At 36.6% G+C, this 25,006-nt stretch overlaps 1 protein-coding gene and 1 long non-coding RNA gene across 2 annotated transcripts; one reads left to right on the top strand and one right to left on the bottom strand.

Annotated features, from left to right (window-relative positions):
* Positions 1–7,968: 7,968 nt before the first annotated feature.
* LOC126702287 (uncharacterized) lies at positions 7,969–11,809 on the bottom strand. The gene is made up of 3 exons (XR_007647705.1): positions 11,609–11,809; positions 8,512–8,633; positions 7,969–8,408 (listed from the first exon to the last, which is right to left on the bottom strand). It is a non-coding gene; the product is annotated as an uncharacterized LOC126702287 (long non-coding RNA).
* An 8,236-nt stretch (positions 11,810–20,045) lies between these two features.
* On the top strand, positions 20,046–23,811 carry LOC126703159 (uncharacterized). The gene is made up of 7 exons (XM_050402087.1): positions 20,046–20,485; positions 20,564–20,634; positions 21,499–21,561; positions 21,672–21,773; positions 21,986–22,051; positions 22,699–22,777; positions 22,963–23,811. Exons 1-7 carry the CDS (start codon positions 20,122–20,124, stop codon positions 23,481–23,483), a joined length of 1,266 nt encoding a protein of 421 aa, XP_050258044.1. The 5' UTR covers positions 20,046–20,121; the 3' UTR covers positions 23,484–23,811.
* Positions 23,812–25,006: the final 1,195 nt, after the last annotated feature.

The raw sequence follows: 25,006 nt of genomic DNA, 5'->3' as shown, positions 1-25,006 counted from the left end.
CAACATCACATGTGAAAATTCTTTTCTCACATTGTGCGGTTCCCTTAATTTTTTTCTCACATTTGACGATTCCATCCTCACATTGTGCGGTTCCAATATCACATGTGACAGTTTTTTTGTCACATTGAGTGGTTCCTTTACTTTTTTCTCACATTTGATGGTTTCATCCTCACATTGTGCAGCTCCAACATCACATGTGACAGTTCTTTTCTCACATTTGGTGGTTCCCTTTCTTTTTTCTTACATTTGACAGTTTCATCCTCACATTGTGCAACTCCAACTTCACATGTGACAGTTCTTTTGTCACATTGAGTAGTTCCCTTACTTTTTTCTCACACTTGATAGTTCCATCTTCACATTTTGTAGTTCCAACATCATATGTGACAGTTCTTTTCTCACATTTAGTGGTTCCTTTACTTTTTTTCTCACATTTGACGATTTCATCCTTAATTGTGCAGCTCCAACATCACATGTGACAGTTCTTTTCTCACATTTGGTGGTTCCCTTTCTTTTTCTCACATTTGACGATTTCATCCTCACATTGTGCAGCTCCAACTTCACATGTGACAGTTCTTTTGTCACATTGGGTGGTTTCCTTACTTTTTTCTCACACTGGATGGTTCCATCTTCACATTTTATAGTTCCAACATCACATGTGACAGTTTTTTTTCTCACATTTGGTGGTTCCCTTACTTTTTTCTCACATTTGACGATTCCATCCTCACATTGTGCAGTTTCAACATCACATGTAACAGTTCTTTTGTCACATTTGGTGGTTTCCTTATTTTTTTATCACATTTGACAGTTTTATCCTCACATGTGATGTTAGAACTATATAATGTAACAGTTTTTTTGTCACATTTGACATTCCATCATCACATTAAGTCGTACCAACATTACATATGAGCATAGCCAACCCTTACCAACCCCACCAAATTACCTAATAATCGAAGAATATATATATATAACAAAAATGCTCTTAAAGTCTCTAAATTCCGAAATACCCTTAAATATACGAAAATTACCAAAATGCATTCTAACAATTAAAAAATTACCAAAAGTAACCCCGAAATTCTCAAAAATTATTGGGATATCCTTAAAACCTAAAAAATGACCGCGATGACCCTTGTACGGCACCGAGATTCCAAAGCCCATACTGGCCTTGGGCCCAGACCCATCTAGGCCCCGGGCCCAAGCCCATACCGGCCTTGGGTGCAGGCCCAGCAGAAAGTTCCAGTTACCTTATGCCCTTCTTGAAACTGCCTTAGAGTAAAAACAAGTTTTGGGTATTGAGTTCCCGGAGTTGACCGGTCAAGCTTTCTCGGTAGAGCGTATGAGCCATATCCGGGAAAACCATGATATGCACGGGAACGTGAGTCGCCGAACATAATCGGTCAAAATGGAACCAAGTTCCAAGATCATAAATGCTGCACCGCCCTTTCACCTAAACACCCACTTTAACCAGATAATACTGGACCTTCAGTAGCACTAACGGTGACTGTAATCATAATCTCCCCACTAACCTTGGCTATAAATAGAAGAAAGTTGGGAGAAGAAGGGGTTGAGAAATATTGAGAGAAAACAGTCAAGGAGAGGGTACTAACTGGGTGTTACTTTGAGTCTCTCTGCCGAGAACGACCCATTGTAGGAAATACTTAAGCCCACTACAAATAAATTGTGAGCCCAAGTGACCTAAGGTCCAGAAATCTCATACTTGGTTCTTACAATTGGCGCCCACCGTGGGGCTCTCCTACGAAGCTGTGGTTTGAAGTGAGACTCAAGCAAGGGAGATGTCTGAGGAGCGTTCAGGGGGGCACGTTCCGAGCAATTCCGCAAGATCTTCTCGGGGATTGACGTGGAGGGAGAGAAGGCAGAAGCGGCTGGAGGATAGGGAGCATCCAAGAGGAGAGGAAAGGTCCGGATTGGGAGAAGGATCGGCCCAGACACACCGGACGATTTCAAGCGTCTCAACACATCGGCAACATGATGATAGAGACCGGGAGCTGGAGCGGTTACGCAGATTAGTAATGGACTTGGAGCTGGAAGCAAGGGGTCGGCGCCACGAAAGGAACCACAACCCCCAACCCAGGAGAAACCGTGGCGAGGAAGGTTCCAGCCGATCTGTTACACAACGACACCGAGACCGATCACGTTCTCAAGAGTCACATCGACACTCCCGGGAGACGCGTCGTAGACGGGACCGTTCCCGGTCGCATGGATATGATAACCAAGGGTCAGAGTCGCCAGAGGAGCGGCGGCACCACAACGCCGCGATGGACGCCATGAGCAGGGCCTTGCGGATGGCAGCCCGGTCTCCATTCTCTGATGAGATTGAACGGGCACCCATGCCGAGCAGATTCACGCGTCCACCATTCAATTCCTATGAGGGGAGGACAGACCCCGTGGAGCATGTCAGTCATTACATCCACATGATGTCTTTGCATGCACACAACGATGCATTGATGTGTAAAGTATTCCCCTCTAGTCTCGGCTCTACCGCACTGAGATGGTTCAATGGGTTGCGGAAAGGTTCTATACACAGCTTCGCCGAGCTGATTCAGGAATTCGGCAGCAGGTTTGTAACATGCAGCCGAGTGCAACAACCGGTCGACGCATTGCTTTCCATGAAAATGAGGGTCGGGGAAACCCTTCGGAGTTATGCCAGCCGATACTGGGAACTCTACAACGAGATTGGTGGGGGAAACGAGAAAATTGCGGCTAGCACCTTCAGGATGGGGCTCCCCGAAGATTCTGAACTGCGGAAGTCGCTGACAAGAAGACCCCCGGAGGATATGAGGCAACTGATGAGACGCATAGAGGAGTACAAACGCCTGGAGGATGACCGGCTGCAAAGCAGGGGGAAAGCTCCTTTTACGGGGAGATCTCGGCAAAGCATCTTGCCGCCAAAGCCGAAAAGGGACTTCAGAATGCAGGAACCAGAGGTGCAGATCAAAGGGGTTAATGTGTTGTTTAAAGAGCCCGTGCACAAAATATTGGAACGGATAAGGAACGAGCCATTCTTCAGATGGCCGAACAAAATGGGGGGCGACCCATCTCGGAGGAACCAAAGCCTATACTGCACCTATCACAGAGACAAGGGGCACACCACCGAGCAGTGTAGGGTATTGAAAGATCATCTCGGACAGTTAGTGAAGGCAGGGCACCTGAAAGAGTTTGTAGCAAATTCCACTGACCGGGAGACCGGGCAGGGCGCCCAACAGAAAAGGAACCCCCTTCCACCACCCCTGGGGGTAATCAATGTCATTCATGCCGCACCGAGAAGAGCAGCAGCGGCAAAAAGGGTAATGACAGTGGCTTGCGCGGAGGGAGAATCATCCAAGAAGCAAAAGAAAGTTGGACGGCTGGACATCTCGTTCGGAGAAGATGATTTGGAAGGAACAATCCAACCTCTGGACGACGCTTTGGTGGTGACAGCCCGGATAGGCGGATTCTTGGTGAAGAGGGTGATGATTGATCAGGGTAGCGGGGCTGACGTTATGTACCCGGACCTCTTCGAAGGGCTCGGGTTAAAAACCCAGGATTTGGCAAAGTATGACACGCCATTGGTCTCGTTTGACGGGAGAGTTGTGATTCCCGAGGGGCAAATCTCTCTCCCAGTGGACATGGAGGGCAAGGAAGTCATAGTTACGTTCATAGTAGTCCGATCATTCGCACCTTACACCGCAATCCTGGGGAGGCCGTGGATTCACGCCATGGGGGCCGTTCCGTCCACCCTTCACGTGAAAGTAAAGTTTCCTACTGAGTATGGAGTTGTAGAGGTAAGGGGGAATCAACAGGTGGCGAAGCAATGCCTCGTAGCCGCGGTCCGGTGGGAAAAGGAACAGCTCGATCAAGATGAGCACGCCGAGAAAGAGACTGCGTAGCAATTACAGAAACCCCGGGAAACTGGGGCGGACGTTGCCGAGGAGGTGCTGAAGGTAAGAATTCTCCCAGATAGTGAGAAATATTTCCAGATAGGTACAAGCATGAATGACCGGGAAAGGGTAGAGATGTTGTTGTTCCTGTTGCAGAACATAGATGTCTTCGCATGGAACCCGTATGAAGTGCCCGGCGTAGACCCCGAGTTCATTGTTCACAAACTCAACGTGGACCCATCATTTCCCCCGAAAAAACAGAAGCCGAGAAGAGCATCAAAGGAACACGTCGATGCAGTAAACCTGGAGGTCGAGCGACTGAAGGAAGCCGGGGTCATAAAAGAAATATTCTTCCCGAGATGGCTAGCAAACACTGTCGTAGTGAAGAAGAAAAGCGGTAAATGGAGAGTTTGTGTGGACTTCACCGATTTAAACAGAGCGTGTCCCAAGGACCCGTTCCCGATGCCCAAGATTGATCAGCTAGTGGATGCCACGTACGGGCACCCGAGAATGAGCTTCCTGGATGCCTTCCAAGGCTACCACCAGATTGCCTTGGCGCCCGAGGACCGAGAAAAGACAGCATTTATATCCCCGAACGCAAACTATCACTACGAGGTCATGCCGTTTGGATTGAAGAATGCCGGGGCCACCTACCAGCGTATGATGACAAGGATGTTCCGAGAAAAAATTGGATGCACGGTTGAAGTTTATATCGACGACATGGTGGTAAAGAGCAGAAAAGAGTCGCTGCATACTGAAGACCTTCGGGGAGTATTCGAGATACTACGACGACACAAGCTGCGCCTGAATGCCGAAAAGTGCACTTTCGGAGTGGGGGCTGGCAAGTTCCTGGGTTATCTGATCTCCACTCGGGGAATAGAGGCTAACCCCGACCAAATAAAGGCCGTCAATCGCCTCAAACCACCGTGCAATCCTAAGGAGGTGCAAGTGCTCACCGGGATGTTGGCCGCCCTGAACCGATTCATCTCCAAGTTTGCCGATCGCTGCCGGCCATTCTATCAACTTCTGAAGAAGTGGAAGGGGTTTCAATGGGACGAGAGCTGCGATGAAGCTTTTCGAGACCTAAAGGAATATTTGGCAAAGGCGCCAAGGTTGACGGCCCCGGAGCCCGGGGAGAATCTGTTTATGTACCTTGCAGTCACCGAGCACGCCGTAAGTGCTGTGTTACTAAGGGACCAGGGAGTGCAAATGCCGGTGTATTACGTGAGCAAAACCTTAGTCGATGCCGAGACAAGGTACCTGCCTCTTGAAAAGTTGGTTTTGGCCCTGGTGCACGCCACGAGGAAGTTACCACACTACTTCCAGGCACACACAGTGTTCGTCCTCACCGAGTATCCGTTGCAATCACTGTTGAAAAGATCCGACTTCACAGGACGGATTGCTAAATGGGGGACTCGGTTGGGATCGTTTGACATAAGATACCGACCTAGAAGCTCGGTGAAGGGACAGGTTCTGGCTGATTTCATCGCGGAATTTACACCCAAGAATGAAGGCAAGGTAATCTGTAGTGCGGAGATTCGCCCGTGGAGGTTATTTGTGGACGGCGCATCAAATGCTATGGGGGCCGGGGCTGGTATTGTCATAATCACCCCTGAAGGTATGCGACTGGAACACTCCTTCAGGTTGGGGTTCAAAGCCCCGAACAACGAAGCCGAATATGAAGCCTTACTGGCCGGGTTGAGGGCAGTATTGCATCTAGGTGCAAAGGATGTGGAGATCTACTCGGATTCTCGACTGGTTGTTTATCAGATCACTGGGGACTTCGAGGCTCGGGACCCCCGAATGAAAGCTTATCTAAGTACGGCAAAGCAAATTATCGGTCAGTTTGGAACGGTAAAGATATCCCAGGTAGCCCGGTCACAAAACAAGCATGCTGACTCTCTTGCCACGTTGGCCTCATCGGCTACCGAGGACACACCAAGGCTTATCACGATAGAACTTATAAGGGAGCCAAGCATCTGTGTAAAGACTGCTCTCGACCAGGCCGGAGTAAATGGAACCAAGTTCCAAGATCATAAATGCTGCATCGCCCTTTCACCTAGACACCCACTTTAACCAGATAATACTGGACCTTCAGTAGCACTAACGGTGACTGTAATCATAATCTCTCCACTAACCTTGGCTATAAATAGAAGAAAGTTGGGAGAAGAAGGGGTTGAGAAATATTGAGAGAAAACAGCCAAGGAGAGGGTACTAACTGGGTGTTACTTTGAGTCTCTCTGCCGAGAACGACCCATTGTAGGAAATACTTAAGCCCACTACAAATAAATTGTGAGCCCAAGTGACCTAAGGTCCAGAAATCTCGTACTTGGTTCTTACAACCCTAATATCTAAAAAATGACTGAAATACCCTCTAAATCTAAAAAATGACTAAAATACCCTCTAAACCTAAAAAGTAATCAAAATACCCTTAGTTACAAAAAAAATTACCTAAATGATCATGAAACCTAAAAAATGACTGAAATGATCTTGTAACTTAAAAAGTGATAATAATGCCCTTAAAACCTAAAAAATGACCGTAATACTAATGCACTTTAAAACTAAAAAATTACTGAAATGACCCTAAAACCTTAAAAAAATTTGAAATATTCTTGAAACCTATAAAATGACCAAAATACCTCATTAAACTTGAGAATGGCAAAAATACACCGAAAAATTTCAACAATTATCGGAATACCCTTAGAACCTAAAAAATGATCAAAATACCTTTAGAACCTAAAAAATGATCGAATGACCCTAAAACCTAAAAAAAATGTCCAAAATTACCCTAAAACATAAAAAAAAAATTATCAAAATAACCAAAAAACCTAAAACAATGTCCAAAAATACCTCATAACACTTGAAAATGACCAAAATACTTTTGAAACCCTTTAAAATTACTAGAAGACCCTTAGAACCTAAAAAATAACTTAATGACACTGAAACCTAAAAAATGACCGAAATGACCTCGTAACCCTAAAAAATTACTTAAATACGCATAGAACCTTAAAAATGACCGTACTTTTATCACATTCGATAGTACCTTTACTTTTTTCTCACATTTGATAGTTTCATCATTACATTAGGCAATACCAACATCACATCTGATTATATTTTTGTTACATTTGGTGGTACCGTTATTCTTTTCTCACATTTGATAGTTCTAATGTCACATTGGGCAGTATCAAATCACATATGATCATACTTTTGTTATATTCAATAGTTCTATTATTTTTTTCAAAATAATAAAAACAAAACAATAGTTCCATTATTTTTTAGTCACATTAGGCAATTCCAATTTCACTTATACTTTTATTGATTCATAACAATCTTGGTAATAATTAAAATGCTAACAATGAATTTTCCCAAAATAGTTATAAGCTTGAAAATTAACAAAAATACCTAAAAATATATAAAATGACTAGAATACATTTTTAAACTTTCAAAATTAATAAAAAAAAATCACTGAAAATGAACAAAGTAGTGCTAAAAATACCTAGAATGATTACAATACTAAATATTTTGAAAATGACCATAATAGCGTCAAAACCACTCAATTTGGCCATGTTAGAGTGATATCTTGGATTTTTTTTTTAGTGATTGTAAAGATATTTTGGTCATGTTAGAGATTTTCAAGACAACTTGGTGATTATTGACATCTCATGAGTATTTAATCAAACACATCTCAACTTTTTTGGTGTTTTTATGGTGTTAAATTTTCTCAATGAAAAAAAAGGTGACCCAAAGCAAACGTTATTTGTCAGGAAACATTTGCTCCTCTAAATGATTCCAAAGAAGTTATATATTTAGACCATACAATGATGTAATTGTGAACCATAAAGAAGAAAAAAAAATTGAAACCTAAAACAATTTAGGCCTCAGTGTGTTTTCTTGAAGAACTTGAAATTGAAATCTAAAACAAATTTAGGCCTTAAAGCATGTTCTTGAAGAACTTGATATCCTAGATATGAAGGGAAAGAGTGTAAAATTTAGAAGCAAATAAACAATGCATTCTAATTAAAATAGCTAATGATATTCTTGTTAGGAAATAACAAAATAAAGCAACCAAGCAAAAGCGAAAACACACCTAATCAACAGCAAGCTATAGCTACATTTCAAAATAATTTTAGATTTTAAAGTCTGCCAAAATGCAATGTTATCAACAGTTAACAATTACATTCAATTGTTTTCAGTAAACATGAGCACTCCTAGCCAACCTCACACGGGCAACATCACAAATCTAATTGTCAACAACATTGCATGTGTGCATACAACACATACATTTGTAATCATGATTCATGAATGATACAAATTCAATCTCCCTTTCAATAGAAGAGAAAATTCACTAAATTGCAGCATTTTCCAAAAAATTCAGTCATCAATTTATACAAGTCACTGTCATTTGAGTGACCGAAAATAATCATGTAGTGGAATATTTCTAGCATTTTCTATTATTTTGGAACATTGTTCATTTTCTTTTGAAAGCACTAGATTTGATGCCAACTTGTATTGCAAACGTTCCGACCAGTTCTCCTACAAAAAGTAGACACTGTTGATAAAGAAGCAGAAGCAGTTAAAGCAAATTATGTGAAAACTGTAGAACAAGTGAATATATAATGAATTGCGTGAATCTTACTAATAAATTAAAAATGATCCAAATGGTCTTTTCGGAGGGCTAACTTGGAGAGCATCTTGCTCTTCAACAGCATCTTGCTCTTCAATGTTCTTCACTCTCCCCATACTCCTATCGCAATATAGCTTGAAATAAAAACAAGGTAAGCAATAACATACATTAAAAAGTAAATAAATTTCACAGTTGAAACATCCTAGAAATGTTTTTTCACTCTAAAGTATTTCTTGTCCTACAAGTTATAACACTCCATCTTTAAATCTCCTTTTACTAAACTTAAACTCCAAGTACTCTATTTTAGACTTGCTTAACCTAAAACATTTAGATTCTAAATCCTCCCTCCAGATTTGCGACAGAGGACAGTTCAGGGGAAGTTTATGTCCCCTTTAACCCATAAGGTTTTAGGTATGGTAATTGGTGAACCTATGTAACACTAACACTTGTAGTCTGTGGCCTTGTGGATTTATTTTTTGGTCTGACATTATTGGTTCAACCTGTCAAAAAGTGAAAAGCTTCTTCCATTTCACTCATTGCTGAGAAAATATATTGGGAATTACTAGGAGGCAAGCCTACCTGCATGTGTGAGCAGAGAAGTCTCACACATAGAAACACAGGGCTTAATAGTAATGACAGAGAAAGAAAGAGAGAGGGAAACTGGAGTTTGTGAAGTGTGTCTTTCTTGTCTCCACAAGCAGACAAGTGAGTTTGGCCTAAACGCCATGCATGGTTGAAACATACCATCACCCTTAAAAAAAAGTTTCAAATATCTTACATTTTCTCCAGCCTCATTTCATGCCAAAATGTGTGTGAGAAAAGAGAGATTGCAACCCCACCAACCCAAATTTCCAAGATGGTGTCTATTATTTGTCGAACAATGAGAGGGGGAGGGGGAAGTTAACAACAACAAAAAAAAATTCAAGTTCCGGACAGCAATAGGAACATTCAATCAAATTAAACAAAGGAGGAACATAAGGGCCAAAGAAGAAGAAAAAAATAAATGAGGAAGTTAATTAATAAAGCGATTCAAATATTCCCTTGAATTAGAGTAACACTTAAGAAAGTGTGTTCGCTTTTTAAATTAAAGAAAAGGCCAATATGGCCCACAAAAGCTTTCTTAAAATCTTAGTTATGAGTAGAAATATGGGTGTCTTTTTGTCCACCTCTTTAATCAAGTCTCTCAAAGACCAAGCCAGTAGCAACCTGACCTTGGAACTCATATATTTACACGCTATGCAAATTTTCACTGCAACAACACACATGGGATGGAGGGACAATGTTATGATTAGAAGTAAAGCAAGCAAAGCAGGCACCATAATAGAAATCCAAAGAAGTATAGTATAGAGCTACCTAGCTATAGCTTTAGCTTTAGCTTTTGACCTCCTCTCAGTCTATTGGTCTAAATTGGGAGAGAAAAAGTCCTAGGATCTGGTGAGTAAAGAAGAATAAGAAGTGCAATGGTTTAAGGCGTGAGGGAATCTGTTGGTGAGGTTGTTGGCTATTTTGCCTATTTGCTTGCCATGGGAGGTTTCAGAAATTAATGCAATTCAATCTTTGCAGCTTATTATAAGAGACTCATTTCAGGATATGGAGGACAGCGATTCTAAGGCATTGAAGTTCATTCAGCAGAATGATACTGAGATGCAGGGGATAGATGAACTCAGTTCAGTGGCATGTGAAATGGTCAGATTGATTGAAACAGCAACAGTTCCAATTGTAAGGGTTGATTCAGCCAGTCTCATCAATGGATAGAATGTAAAAATCGTGCTATTTGCTTAGTAAATAGGATTGTGCTAATTTAAGTCAAAACCCTATAAAACAAGTACTTCCATAGGCTGGTGAAGAAAAGAAGAGTAAATAATATGGGCAATGTTTATTTCATACTGACACATACCAATTGTAGCACATAACTGTCATGATTTCAGTGCAAGAAGTGTGTGCATAGTTGTATGCAATAACTGGTTTGCACTAATATTTACCCAAATAACAGAATATCAAGACTCAAGCAGGCATATGGGCAATGCATTGGAGTGACTAGGAACAAGTTGCTGCAAAAGTCTCGGTGAATCGACTTAAGCCTGGTCTCAAGTTGATAATCACATCACTTCAAAGTGCTATATGGCAGTGAGGTTTTTTCTTTAAAAAAAAAAAAAAAAAAAAAAAAAAAAAAAAAAAAAGGGAGAGAGGTAATGTGTGCCTTGAAATTGGACATGAGCAGGTCTATGACATGAGCAACTAAATTTACCTAGTGAGACAGTCATAAAAAAATATAAAAACAAAAAAAAAACCTTGCCATCTAGCATAAAAAGTAGCAGTCCATTTCATTCTAGTTGGCCATCAAAAAATGCTATTGACTGATTCAACATCTCAATATAAAATAACAGGATGGTTCTAAAAATTTCGTTATTTTGATCTACAATCTCTTTAATTTATTTATTTATTTATTTGATAAATCAGAAAATTTTATTAGCACAGACACCAGAAACAACCTGAGATGCAAATAGCAAGCGAAAGTACAAAAAACCCAATTCTGTACTAGCCAAAATGCAACACAACAGCTCTCAAACTCTAAAACTATAAAACTAGAAAACACTCAAAACAAAATTCAAAATTTGATTTCGAGATGCTGCAACAGCTACAGAATTACAACTTAGTTGTACACCACATAGAAAAGAAATGAAATAGAAACAAAGAAATAGCAACTCTATACCCATGTCCTCCCTAGGACATAAAAGAAAAAAAGTATTTCTTTATAAAAACCCTTCCCCCTTAAATACATAGTCGTTGCCTTTTTCCTCTGCTAACCAATAAAATAAAAGAAATACAAATAAAATTTCAACACCACACTAACAAGAACCCACACCCCCTGATGAGCAAAACACAAAGCCACAAGTTTTGGAAACTGAATCCTTAAAAAGCATTTCAACAAGCACTTTCTGTGCCACTTATATGAAAGAACAAAATTGGAACCTCACCAGCACAGAAATTTGCCAACGTTACAGTGAAATGAAATTTAAGAGCGAAATTCCAAAATTTTCTCAAAAATCAAAAAAGAAAAGGGGCACAAAACAATGACAGAGAAATTAGGGTTTTGTTTGATTCTTACCTTAAACAAAATCAAAAGGATTTGATCCCTTGAAAAACCCTCAGTGGTGAGTAAATGAGGACGCTGATGGGATGAAGTGAAGTTGACGGACATGGAAGAAGAAGCAATCTGAGGTTTTTTTAAGAGAAGGAAAAAGAGGGAGCACACGAGAGAGAGGATATGAAGTTGAGAGAGAATCACCTGTTTTTCGTTTTTTTTTTTTTGGCTTTTATATAATAACCTAGTCTCCCGGTGACAGGTTTCGTACTAAACTTAAATCAACGGTCACAATTAAAATAACATCAATTAATGGTATAGATTTAAGTGGGTACCGTACCCCCTAAAAAATATAAGGGGTATAGTAGAATGACCCTTCAAGAATGGATTAATACATTTGTCTCCTAAAATTTAATTGTGTTAGCTAAACTTTGACAATTTTTTTTTCCTTTTTAATCTTTTGCATTTTAGGATACAATAGGGCCTTTTTAATGCATTTTATTGACCAATAAAAATGCTTAAAATTTTTTTAACTAAAATATATAAATAAATATATTATATATATAATTTTTTTTTTACAAATGGGACCTTCTTTTATTTGGGGGCCTTAGGCGATTGCATCTCTTACATCTACTGTTGAGCCGGCCCTGACTATGCCACATTGCCACTAAACCCTTTTTTTTTAATGTGGAAAACACCCAAACGTTGTTCTCTAAGTTGTGTTTTGCACAATGAAAATTAAGTTGAGTATTTTGAAAACAGAAAACTGAATGCATGTGTCAAACAAGAATTCAACGGTGAGGCCCGTGAGTTTAAAAGAAAAAACGCAAACAAAAATCACAGACTCAGAATAGCCTTTACCAAACAAGATCTAACAAGCAAATCAATTGGATCTTATAGGCCTCACAAGTTAATTAACAACCGTAAATATAATGGGTAGAATCCAAAACCTTTGTTCTTTTAAATGTCTTGCGTTGTATCAGTAACTAGGTAACAAAGGCAAGCAAGCAATACAAAAATCCTGGAAACTTGGAAAACAAGGAGAGCAAGTACTTTTTTAAGACTATAACATATTGATATTCTTTGTTCCTATAAGGGACATTATCTTTTATAAATAATCTTTTAGCCGAATTCTCTAGTAATGGAACCACATATTGTTGGGGATATTACACAAAGTAATAATGGAAGAATAAGGTTAACACAAAAGACAAACAGAAAATAGATAACTTAGAGGCACCATTTCGTTTTCCTTAGACAATATTTGCCCCCCACACTTTTGTTGCTAAAGGGTTATTGTAAATTTGTCACCAGGATACAACCAAGATGTTGGATTCTACAGATAGCAATTCTGAAGAATGACCACAGGATTTCTTGTGTTTCTCTCAAACTTACTCTTTTGTGGAGTTAGTTTTTTCAAGAGAACATAAGCCCTCTATTTATACTCATAAGGTTATGTTTCATGAAAAGGCACCTATGGAGAGTTAGTTATTTTTCAAGTGAACATAAGCCTATTTCATGAAAAGGCACATATGGAGAGTTAGTCATTTTTTTCATAAAATGGTAAACAAAGATTGAAACCTCTTCAACCTTTTTGAATAGTTACCAAAAAATTCTAGAAAATTTCAGAAAATTAATATTTTCGAATTTTCATTTAGAAAATTTCAGAACTTGAATTTTCACTTTATGAAACCATATTCTCCAAACTCAAATATCATTATTACAATCTATCCTTATATATACCTATATATACAATAATCCCCCATTAGGTTGTAATAATTTATGTCTCACTTGATTGATATCCTATCATGCATAATGGAAGGTGTCTTTCAACTTAAACCTCTCTTTAGTGTAATTGCTCAAGAAATCAATAGAGTTAATGGTGGCTTGGTGCTTAAACCAAAACTCTTATGTGTTGAAATCGGAAACAACACACACATGAGAACATCTACAACACATTTAGAAATCCAAGTTGTTAGCACTATTATGGCCTTGTGCTCTACCCGGTTTAGTGAACACGTACAAAAGAAAGCCCTTTTACTCTTGCTGGAAGCGGCACCACTCCTATGTTCACAAAGGTGAAGTTCCTTCTTATGCCCCTGTTACACAAACATTTATGATTTATAAACTTCATTAAGAGTTTAAAACTCATCCTCAATTTCATCATAACAGTCTGTACTAATCTATCCTAAATTAGACACAAATTTAGTGCTCTTACTAACCACGTATCAATAGCTTGTTGTTACTCTTTAAACCCCTTAGATATAATCAGTTCAAGGTTGGGTTCTCACTATTAGTGATTCTCTTAAAAGAAGGATTTTAGTTCCATTCCAATGGATGTTATCCTTTACCAAGTCTCGAGACACACTTCGGTAAATGACCTATTTTATATATAGAATTACGTAGGCAATGGACTAGTCCAACCACACTTGACTTGCCTTACGTATTCTTGTCTTAGACTTTTAAGTCTAAGTTCACATTGTACACCATATACATTGTATATCAGTTCAAGGTTGACTTGCCTTATGTATACCATATGCATTGTGGTTTCACAATTACAGTACAAGGAATGGCTCACTATAGTCGTGGCCACGACACTTTATCAAAACCTTAGTCATTTTCTTTCCCTACCTATTACCATTATAATCAATGCTCTCAATTTAATTCTATTGTAGAGTAAGAAATACACCTTATTTCTTTAATGCTTACACATAGCACCCCCACATGTAGTGATTATCTAACTAGACATAGATGTTATCACTCACATCAATAATAAAATTAAACTTGAATATTCTATATAATAGATATTCATCACAATTAAGTACTTTCTAGTGATCAACCTCAAGTTTTAAAAATTTTGAAAGTCTACATACTGTAAAGGCAATGTCTAGTTTAGTTCCATACATGATGCGCAACATGTACTTAATTCACTAGCAAACTCAAGCTATGCATCCGCCCTTCCAGTAATTTCTTTATTTATTATTGGAATCAGAGTGTCTTTGCCTCTTTAAAGATATTAAAATCTAATAAGCAAGTTCTCAACACAATGAGATAATACAATTCCCAATAGAATGAGAAATCACTAATCTCAACAAATGGGATTACTCAAATCTCAACAAAATGAGATAACATAAATCTCAAAATGAGATTAATATAGTGCACATCTCCACTATATTTTTTTACTTGATTCTCATTCATAAAATACTTTCATTTAATTAAGTAAGAAAATAAAACTCACAGGTCTTTGAAGCAAACTTCCTTACCAAGATCACTTTTTAAGAAAGTCACTTCACATCTTTATGATGCATACTCAAATTATATGTGGAGACACAATCCAATATTTCATTATTGATCCTTGAATGTTCAATTAATGAACTCACTTGTACTCTCTTTATTTCACAATGAGGTACTTTCAAAATAGGATCACAATATGTGCTTGTTTAAACTCAAGACATATACCACACATGGCAGAATTTAATCACAATGAATTTAACATCCCTCGATGTTAATTCTCAATACCTTTATCAAGTACATCTTTGATGCACATTAGCATTCTTATGAGTTCATGACTCGTTTAAGGGTTATACCCCCACACTTTCTTGGAAATTATAATTCCACAATTTGAGTTTCTAAACCCCACAATTTGTGTTCTCAACCATTCCAAAATTCACATATATACACACACTATAGTTACATATATCAAAATGTAATAATAGAATATAGTGAATTTCTTTAAAATTATATGAATGGTTTTAAAGATATCAAACTAATAACACAAATAATTACTAGTGTATAGATATTAAAATTCTATCTTTTTCCCTTTGTTTCAAACCTTTGACTATTAACCTTAGACCAAAAGATTTTATATCTTATTCTAATACCCACTCACAACCAATTGGTTTTAAAGCTAGATGTAGATCTATTAAGACCCAATTATTATTAAATAATATCGAGTCTATCTCATCATTAATAGCTTTTACAATAGAAAGCTACATCTTTTTAGAAACACAAAACTTTCTAAAACTTTAGCATCACTTCCCTCAAAGAATACCATGGTTATTTAATTAGGACTACACTTTTATTACCTTTAACAAGGTAAACAAGGGCTTCACATGAAATAAAATTTGGATTAAAATCCTTTTTATTTCTCAAACTTTGACTCCACCTTTGTTCACTTGGTGAACGACATTTAAATCTTTAACATCACTTAATGTGATATTTAAGATTTGAGTCATTTACTCGTGTTTAAGTAGGTATCAGGGTATCCTTGAAATCATCTTTGAATTTAAACTCAATAAATTTAATATCCTTTGATTTCACTCTTATATTAGACTTTTAAGTCTAATAAACTACATACCCTCGAATTTACTCATAACCTACATATACACTTTATATAACTCTTTGACTAATTAGTCATCTTTGGTCTATCATTTACAAAAGGTTAAACACCCCCACAGTTTAAAATGATAAGCATTGGTCACTTTCTCATTTCATAACACATATGAAATACTTTTGAGATGAAACTCTATTATGCACATAGTATACACTAAGCAAAGCTTCTTCCCATTGATCAGATAGGAACTTAGTTAATTGCACTCAAGTTTATGGCATTCACCATATCAAATAGAGTTCTCTCTTTTGACCAAACAATTTTATTAGAGTGTATAAGGGAATGCACTTTAGTGTATTATGATATTTTCCTCACAGAGAATAATATACATTTAGAAATATTCATCATTTCTAGTGAATACATCATTCAATTCAAATCATCATGCTTATATAAATTATATCATTCTTTGATATAAATTTCAAGAATTTGAAATTTAAAAGTCTCAATCTAGCATGCCACAAATAAAGAATCAACAATATAAGCACAACCAAAACATATTGATAAATAACACTCAAATATTAACATAACCATTGCCTATTAATATCTCATTCTTGGACAAGACCATTCTTAAATAACAAATTGGCTTTTCTTGATATTAGGTACATGAAAATATAGCATTGGTCAAGAGAACTTACTGCCAAAACTCAATTTCACTTCAACAATGCACTTTCCATGAACTTTTGCTTTACTGTGGATGTCCACAAGCACCTCTAGTTCTATAGAAGACTCCTTATAAGTCGTGAATTGTGCCTTGTAGTTGCACACATGCAACATTGCACCTGAATCAAAACACCAATCGGAAGGATTTGTAATTACAGCCATATGAAATATAGTGATCTTTATTACATACATCACTCACCATAGCAATAATGTCCTTAATGACAATCGCTTCATTGGCATTTCTATCTTTGTCCTTCTTATTCTTTGAGAACTTACATTCTCAAATGTAATGGTCTTTCTTTCCACAAAGGAAACATGACATTCTACTTGTTATTGTTGGGATCCTTATAGTTGTTCTTGTAAAACAATTCACACACTTATTCACATTCAAGTGTTTATTGTTCTTACTAGAACTTCCAATTTTAACATTGTTCACATTCACTTTAGAATCGGTGTTAGATGATACACCTCTAACCGAACTTTCCTCTTCAATTCAGTAATGTGGTCTGAATTGATCTAAAGTGAAATCTTTTGACATGTTCCTTAATGTTTGACATAGTTTAGAAAATCACTTAGGAAAATATTCTTATACTCTATCACTTTAACAGTTTAAATTCCCATCCTTTAGATTTTCTACTTCACTTTATAACATTTAAACATGTTAAAATTTCATTTTTATATCTCAATTCAAATAAATTCGCAACACATGCAAATATTTTAACAAAGAAACTCATCAATCAATTTAAAATTCAAATTGCCATGAACAAGAAATTCATACCTTCAATGTTCAAACTATGAACATGGCTTTTAAATGCAGTCACAATATGAAAGAATCATCACCTTGTCTTGCCAACAAAGAAACTTGTTTCTTTAAGCCTTATTTCATTGAATCTTCTTTATGATCGATTCATCATTTGAAGAACTCTTCAAATCCAAGCCAATTGCTCTTTCTACTGTGTAAAATTGGTTCCATCAAAGCGATCCTATTTCACCAAACCATGGTTCAACATCTTCAAAGTTGTACCATCATTTACTCCTTGTCATGTAGTCGAATATTGTCTAAGATTGTTGGGGATATTACACAAAGTAATAATAGAAGAACAAGGTTAACACAAAAGACAAACAGAAAATAGATAACTTGAAGGCACCATATCATTTGCCTTAGACAATATTTGCCCCCCACACTTTTGTTGCTAAAGGGTTATTGCAAATTTGTCACCAGGATACAACCAAGATGTTGAGTTCTATAGATAGCAATTTTGGAGAATGACTACAAGATTTCTTGTGTTTCTCTCAAACTTACTCTTTTGTGGAGTTAGTTTTTTCAAGAGAACATAAGCCTCTATTTATACCCATAGGGTTATGTTTCATGAAAAGGCACATATAGAGAGTTAGTTATTTTTCAAGTGAACATAAGCCTGTTTCATGAGAAGGCACGTATGGAGAGTTATTTATTTTTTTTATAAAACAGTTAACAAAGATTGAAACCTCTTCAACCTTTTTGAATAGTCATCAGAAAATTGTAAAAATTTTCATAAAATTAATATTTTCGAATTTTCACTTAGAAAATTCCAGAACTTGAATTTTCACTTTATGAAACCATATTCTCCAAACTCAAACGTCATTATTACAACATATCCTTATATATACCTATATATACAATACATATAATATAATACGAATTTTGGAGAAAGAAAATTAAAAGAAAAAAAAAATCTAAAATGTCACAAGGGAAGAAAGATTACTAGAAATTTAGTATAAAAAATGAGACATGAACTGGCATATATGGGCACAACCAATCTAACATTTGCTTTATTTTTCTTTTTGCTTATTTTTTATTGTCAAATTGCTTATTTTTCTTTTTAGCTTTATCTACAGTACTCTCAACAAAAGGTTTTCAGTTTCAGCTAAATAAATTGTTCCCAAACACAACACGCACCAATATATTTTACCATCTAGATTAATTGTTATTGTCGTTCAACTAATATATTTGAAAGACTCATCTTGTTGATATTGTCTAACTTCCGTCTAAGCTAAGTGGCTTGGCCACCAACCAATACCATGACCATGCAAAATGTGTTTCGTTTCTAAGTTCTAACCCAAAATATTGTTTTTATTTAGTCAAAATAATGCATGCATTTTGAGAAATATTACAATTTGGTATTATGAATACTTGCGAGAATGTTCATGTTGAGATGTTTCCCATTCTGAGAAAGAACTTTTTGTTTAAAGTATACATGATAATTTAGAAGTAATTTGATATTTGTTCACCTTTAACTAGCAATATCACGGTATTGAAAGTATATGTTGTTGATCATTGAATATAGGAAAATGATTTGCTTTGAAACATATGATGATATAAGCACATTGACTCGGTACTGTAGCTAAGTCCTAAAAAGGGGATTGCACTTTTGGTAGCTCCAACAAAAGAAAAAAAAAACAAAACAAAACAAAACAAACAAAGATTTTATTAGTCTTAAGTTGTGTTTGTTTCCGGTGCTAAAGAAATATGAAAAAGATTTTACACTATCAGTTGTGTATGGGTTGGCTGCAAAAAACTCACTCAAACCAAAAATAAATTTCAGTTGTGTGTAAAATTTCAAGTGTAAAACCATTTACACTTGTATTTCACCTTCAAACGAATCACATCCGTTTTCAACTTCTATGAGAGAGAGAGAGAGAGAGAGAGAGAGAGAGAGAGAGAGAGAGAGCTCACCGTCACTCCAGCCTAACTCCACTGCCATCTGTGGGCAATCCTCTCATCGTCAATCACGGTAAACTTTTCCTCCCTCATCCTCTCTCTTCCTCCCTCTGCCACCAATTTTTCTCCCTCTTAGCTTCCTCCCTTTGCCACCATGTCAAGATTTAACCTCACTCTCTCTCCCTCTCTCAAGATTGGTGTCTCGTTTGAGAAAGATTGGTTTTTTTTTTTTTCTTATTTCGGATTTTATATTTATATATTGGGATTTTCTATTTTAATATTTGTTTGGAAGTGTGAAAATATGATAAATTAATAGAAAATGTGATTTTTGGAGAATTTTCAAGAGCATAACCAAACATCTTAAAATATTTTTCCTTCCAAATCATTTTTTGGGATGCAACTAGACACTTAAAAATATTTTCCTCTCAAAAAAATATTTTCACTTAAAAATAATTTACACTCTAAAAATATTTTATATTGAGTCAAACACAGCCTTAATTTCAAAGATGGACTTGGCTAGCTTTAGCTCCAAAAAGGGAGCTACCTTAGAAAGGTTCTCGGTCATTTAAAAGGAGTCACATCATTATTCAACTAGGGGATGTAAATTGAAAATCTTAAAACATGAGTGACCAAAATAATGACAGTAATAATCATTAACAAGTCAAAAAAGAGGGAGTAAAATGCAATTTGGCCAAACTTAAGAAGTGTGGAAATGTGGGAACATTCATTCAACATTGTTCATTTCCCGCGCTTGCCAAGCCAAACAGATACCAAAACCCAAAACCCAAAATGGAAGAAGAAGAACAACAAAACAACCCCAACCCCTGCCCCTGGGAAGCACTAGATATAGACTTAGACGATGAAGAAGAGAACCACTCACATTCACTACTACCGATTCTCCAACGCTGCTCTCAAACCCTAACCACTCAGTCCCAATCCCAAACCTCGAAGTCAAAGTCTTCCTCGCCTCCGCTCATTCCAGGCCCCGCCGGAGATCTTCAATCTGCAATGCACCACCGCAGAAGGACCCAAGAGGAATTGGTCCCTACTCAGGAGTTCATAAGGAGAGTTGTTGAAAATCCTCATCGCCACGATGATCATGATTTATCCACCAATCCCTGGCTTTGCGCTCTCGATTTTCTTAGCCATCAAGGTTATATATTTTATTAATAGATTTTGAGAGTGTTAATTGCCTGATTAGTGGTTTCTGACTTCTTCGTTTTTTTTCAAGGTAACGGTGTGGCGACAAGGACGACTCTGAGCTCAATCAAGAATGGGCTTAATTCGGAGAGAGTGGCTCAGGTATTGATTCATTATTGTGAATTTTATGATATTTGGATTTGTTTGTTTCCTGAGAAAACATGAGGACAAGATGAAAAAGGAAAGTGGGTTTAGTTATTAGAAAAAGATTTAGGAACTGATATATGAAATAATTTTATACTCTAGATAGTTCAATTTTTGAAGTTGGCCTCTTCTATATGAATCAAGATCATAGATATGATTTTAGCAATAATTAGAGGCTTCTTATTTGAAACACATTATTTAAATTTAGGTTAAAAAATTGTTTTCATCCTTAAAGTGTGCATGAATTTCTTTTTTTGTCCCTATACTTTAAAAGGTTTGTTTTTTGTCCTTAAACTATTGAAAATGTTTCACTCTTTGTCCTTAATTTTTTAATTAAAAAAAAAAAAAAAGATCTTTTTTTTATTCTGAACTATTGAAAAAAGTTTTTAATTTTTTTTCATCCCTATTTTCACCCCTAAACTATTTGACAAAAGGTCTTTACAAAGTTTTGGACGAAAAACGAACTACATGTAAACTTTAGGGAAGAAAATAATATTGAAGCCTTTAATTTATTGTCTTAAATACATGGTTGGTATTTAAAGTTTAGCACACGGGTGATTTTAGTTCCTAAAGCTTAAAGTAATCATTTTTAGTCTCTCAAATGACATGAACAAACAAAAAAGCAGGCATGTCATCACTCCATAGGGACTAAAAGTGGTTACTTTAAGTTTGTTAGAAACTAAAAGCGATCATTTTAAACTTCAGAGACTAAAAACACTAATGAGCTAAAGTTTAGGGACAGATGGTATATTTTAGTCTAATTTTTTTAGAACTTGATGATTATATGTTGTATTCTGATTTTATATAGTTGCTTGCATTTAGGTTGTTGCCATTATCAAATCGTGCACACCAAATGGTCTTGGTGACATGATGGTGACTCTGAAGGTAAAATTAATAAAATGTGGCGATAAATGCAATGTGTATTTCTTGTTCACCTTTACATTAGTTGTGTGGATATTGAGTATTTCTCATCTGACTTAAATGTTTGATTTCAGGATCCTACAGGTTCAATCAATGCTAGCATACACCACAAAGCTCTTAGTGAGGGAGAGTTTGCAAAGGATATATCTGTTGGTGCAGTTTTAGTCCTCCAGAAGGTATGATTTCATTCTTTCAAATTGAAAGTATTTTGGTTTGTAATGAACGTGTTTAAATTGGTATTTCTATCTTACTAAAGTAAAACCAGCATTTTTTTTTTTTCAAAATAATGAAAACTTGAAGTCTTGAACTTGATTCTGTATTCATGTTGTTTACATTTGGGATTGGTCAAGACATGTTTCTCATTATTTACTTATTCATTCATTTTCAGGTTGCTCTGTTCTCCCCTTCACGCTCTGCACACTACCTGAATATAACACAAAGCAACTTGGTCAAGGTACATGCTCTTCTGGTGTTCGCAAGTTAGCCAACCTATTACTAGGGCTTAGTTCTAATAATAATAATAAATGAATAAAAGACTTCTTGGAGTGAGTGATTGTGGTTTGGCCACATTTATGTCTTTTTTCATTTCTTTGACATATTAGAGGTTAGAGGACATTAGTACTTGGGATTTTGTGTTTTCTGAACAATGAATGTGCTTCAGATATATGTTTGGCCAGTATCAGTGCCCAGTTTGTTGATATCCACTTGTCCATCGGCTATGGATCATTTTCCTCAGTATGGATTTCTGCAGTCACTGGTATAGCTTGGAGTGAAGCTCTCTAGGATACTGCATGGTGGGTACATTGTCTAATATTGCATAGTGTTATGCCAACTTGGGGCATAGATGTCAACAAAACTGAAGCTTAGAACCTTAGTTGTATGTATGAGATTGAGATGGTACAAAGATGTCTTACCGTAACAACTTCTACTCTGATATACCATATAATTTTCTTTTTTTTTTACTTAAGCATATAGTAGTGTTTATTCCATGTCCAAGATCTAAGTGAGATCTAAGTAAAATCTTTGAGTCTACTTCACATTGAAAAACATGCCCCAAGCAATTCCCTTTCTGTACCCTGATGTAAAATGTTAAGATTACAGGTCATTTCAAAGGAGAGTGCACCTCCAGTAAAACAAAAACTTTCTGCATCACCAATCAAACACACTGCTCCTGAACCTGGTAGGTGGTGTGATTCTTGTTCTGTTTTCTAATTTTACAATGTAGTTGAAGTTTTGTTGAGCTAGGTGCTGGCATTAGTACTAGCTAATGAGATTTCCTTATAACCTTTTGATTTCTCATTGATAGAGGCAGAGCAGAATTGTTTTGTGTATCTCACTGTCGATTAATACCCCTTCATGTACCAGAATGCAGTAAAAAGTCCTGGATACCACAGAGAACGTTTTCTCTTTCACAGAATGGAACTGAAGGAATCATGAATAGCCTCAGACAAACTTCTAATTCGTTTGTATCTGCCCATAATGATAAGGAGCTGGAGAGAGGAAATGCAGCAGCACAACGTGACTGCTTTGGCAATGGAAACAAAAGAAACCAAAGTGATGTTGTAGAGAAAGAACCCTTATCAGCGAGACTTGGTACGGTCAATGGAATCACTGCAGTGGCTTCTAGAAAGGAAATCTTTTGTAGTGACGAAGAAATTGTGATGAGTGACAAACCCAACTCTTCTAAACAGACTGAAGGAGGCAATCCATTACGCAACAACCAAGCCAGTAGTAATGCAGCAAACTTCATTGATGTTCCTGATGATCAAGAAAGTGGTCGGATAACTGGAGTTAGCAAGAAGGATCAGCCATTAATTTCAAGTACATTACTCCCACAGTGGACAGATGAACAGTTGGATGCGCTTATGGAGATGGAATTTGACTGAGGTAACGATGGGTCTTTTCTTCAGCTTTTCATTTTGTCACAATCATAATCAGAGAAGGTGACATTGATCCTGAAAGTGTACAGATTACATGTTGTACTGTTTTCCATCTATTGTAAATGTTTTCAAATGATGAAAGCTTAGAAATCAGAGTCTCGGTTCAGTTTATTGGAATTTTTTGCAGAAATGTTAGAAAATTTTGTCATTTTATAATTGCATTTAATGATTTTTGCCATGCTTGTGTATATGGTGGGACAATAATAGTTTGCTATTGGTCAATGGTCAATATATCTTCCAATATATATCAGATTCTGCTGCTGAAATTCGTTTATATGTTGTACATAATCCTACTGAATCTAAACTTAATAAGAAAATTATAAATCAGAAGTAGTGTCAATTAAAGTTCTAATGCATTTGTATCCATTTTTATATTTGGCGAACATAATGATGAAAAGACAGGTTTCTCTGGGACTTGGGGCCTGGGGGATCAAAGCCGGTTTCTACTATGCTGTTGTGATTCCTTTCCCACGAAAGTAGACATAATATCTAATAATGTTTGAATTAAATATATGGAGTTTTAACCCATGCCATTGGAAATAAACATCTAATTATGTAAATAGACGTATTTTTGCCTTAATTTTGCTGGTATAGTTACTTGAATGCAAGGATTTGTCAACTTCGAGAGTAAAAGTGATCCACTAACCAAAATAATATATGTGCTCAACTATCAAACTCGTTATCAAGTTCAGTGCCCACTTCGACTCTGCCAATGACTTTAATGAAACTACTAGGAATGAATTTCTTTTCATCATAGGATACAACAGAAACGGTAATGAGAATGAGATTGTGCATTTTAAGCTGCCAGTTTAAGAGCCAACCTTCACGGTGTTCTGCAGCACTACTGCAAGCAAATATTGTCTGTCCCCATCTCATCACTTTTTCTTTTCTTTTTCTTTTTTTTTTTTTTTTTTTTTTCTTGTAATGAGAGAAATTCCATGTACTTCCCTCATAGAAATAAGCCCCATCTTAACTTATCAAAATGGCTTTTATACCCTTTCTCACACTACGACCCAAGGACAGCTTGGGGTAATTAGGTATCCAAAAAGATATCCCACCCTGTTTCTTCCCCCTTTTTTTGTGGATAATTTGATATTTACAATAATAGGGGAGAAGTTAGTTGAAGTTTAGACATCTCTGTTTTAGGAAGTACTAGTTGAGCTGCACGACCTTTAACCACCATTTTTCATGAATTGTCCAATAAGCTGGAAGTCCACAAAGATGTGAAAAGTTGTCAATCTCCGCTAAGAATCAATGAGGCAATTTGTGGCTTTTGTGTTAATTGGCTTTGGTTGTTAATTACGGTGAAATTTTGTGGAGTATGGGTCATGAATCTTATATGATATGAACCTATTAGTTATTTTTTCATTATTTTTAACAGTTTCATACTTGGGCAGTTGGAATAACTCTATTCCATACATATTCATTGCTAAAGTACACAAGGTATTTGGAACAATTGGTATTTTTCT

This window comes from Quercus robur, chromosome 10 (genome assembly GCF_932294415.1).
Source record: "Quercus robur chromosome 10, dhQueRobu3.1, whole genome shotgun sequence".
NCBI lineage: Eukaryota > Viridiplantae > Streptophyta > Magnoliopsida > Fagales > Fagaceae > Quercus > Quercus robur.
The sequence above is the reverse complement of the archived record's forward strand: the minus strand, read 5'-3'. Positions and strand labels throughout refer to the sequence as shown.

Bases quoted from the DNA above. Each gene is read 5' to 3' on its own strand.
- LOC126703159 (XM_050402087.1), top strand. From the start codon at position 20,122: ATGGAAGAAGAAGAACAACAAAACAACCCCAACCCCTGCCCCTGGGAA. The intron at 21,562-21,671 runs GTAAAATTAATA...GTTTGATTTCAG, and splicing joins ACATGATGGTGACTCTGAAG to GATCCTACAGGTTCAATCAA. The intron at 21,774-21,985 runs GTATGATTTCAT...ATTCATTTTCAG, and splicing joins CAGTTTTAGTCCTCCAGAAG to GTTGCTCTGTTCTCCCCTTC.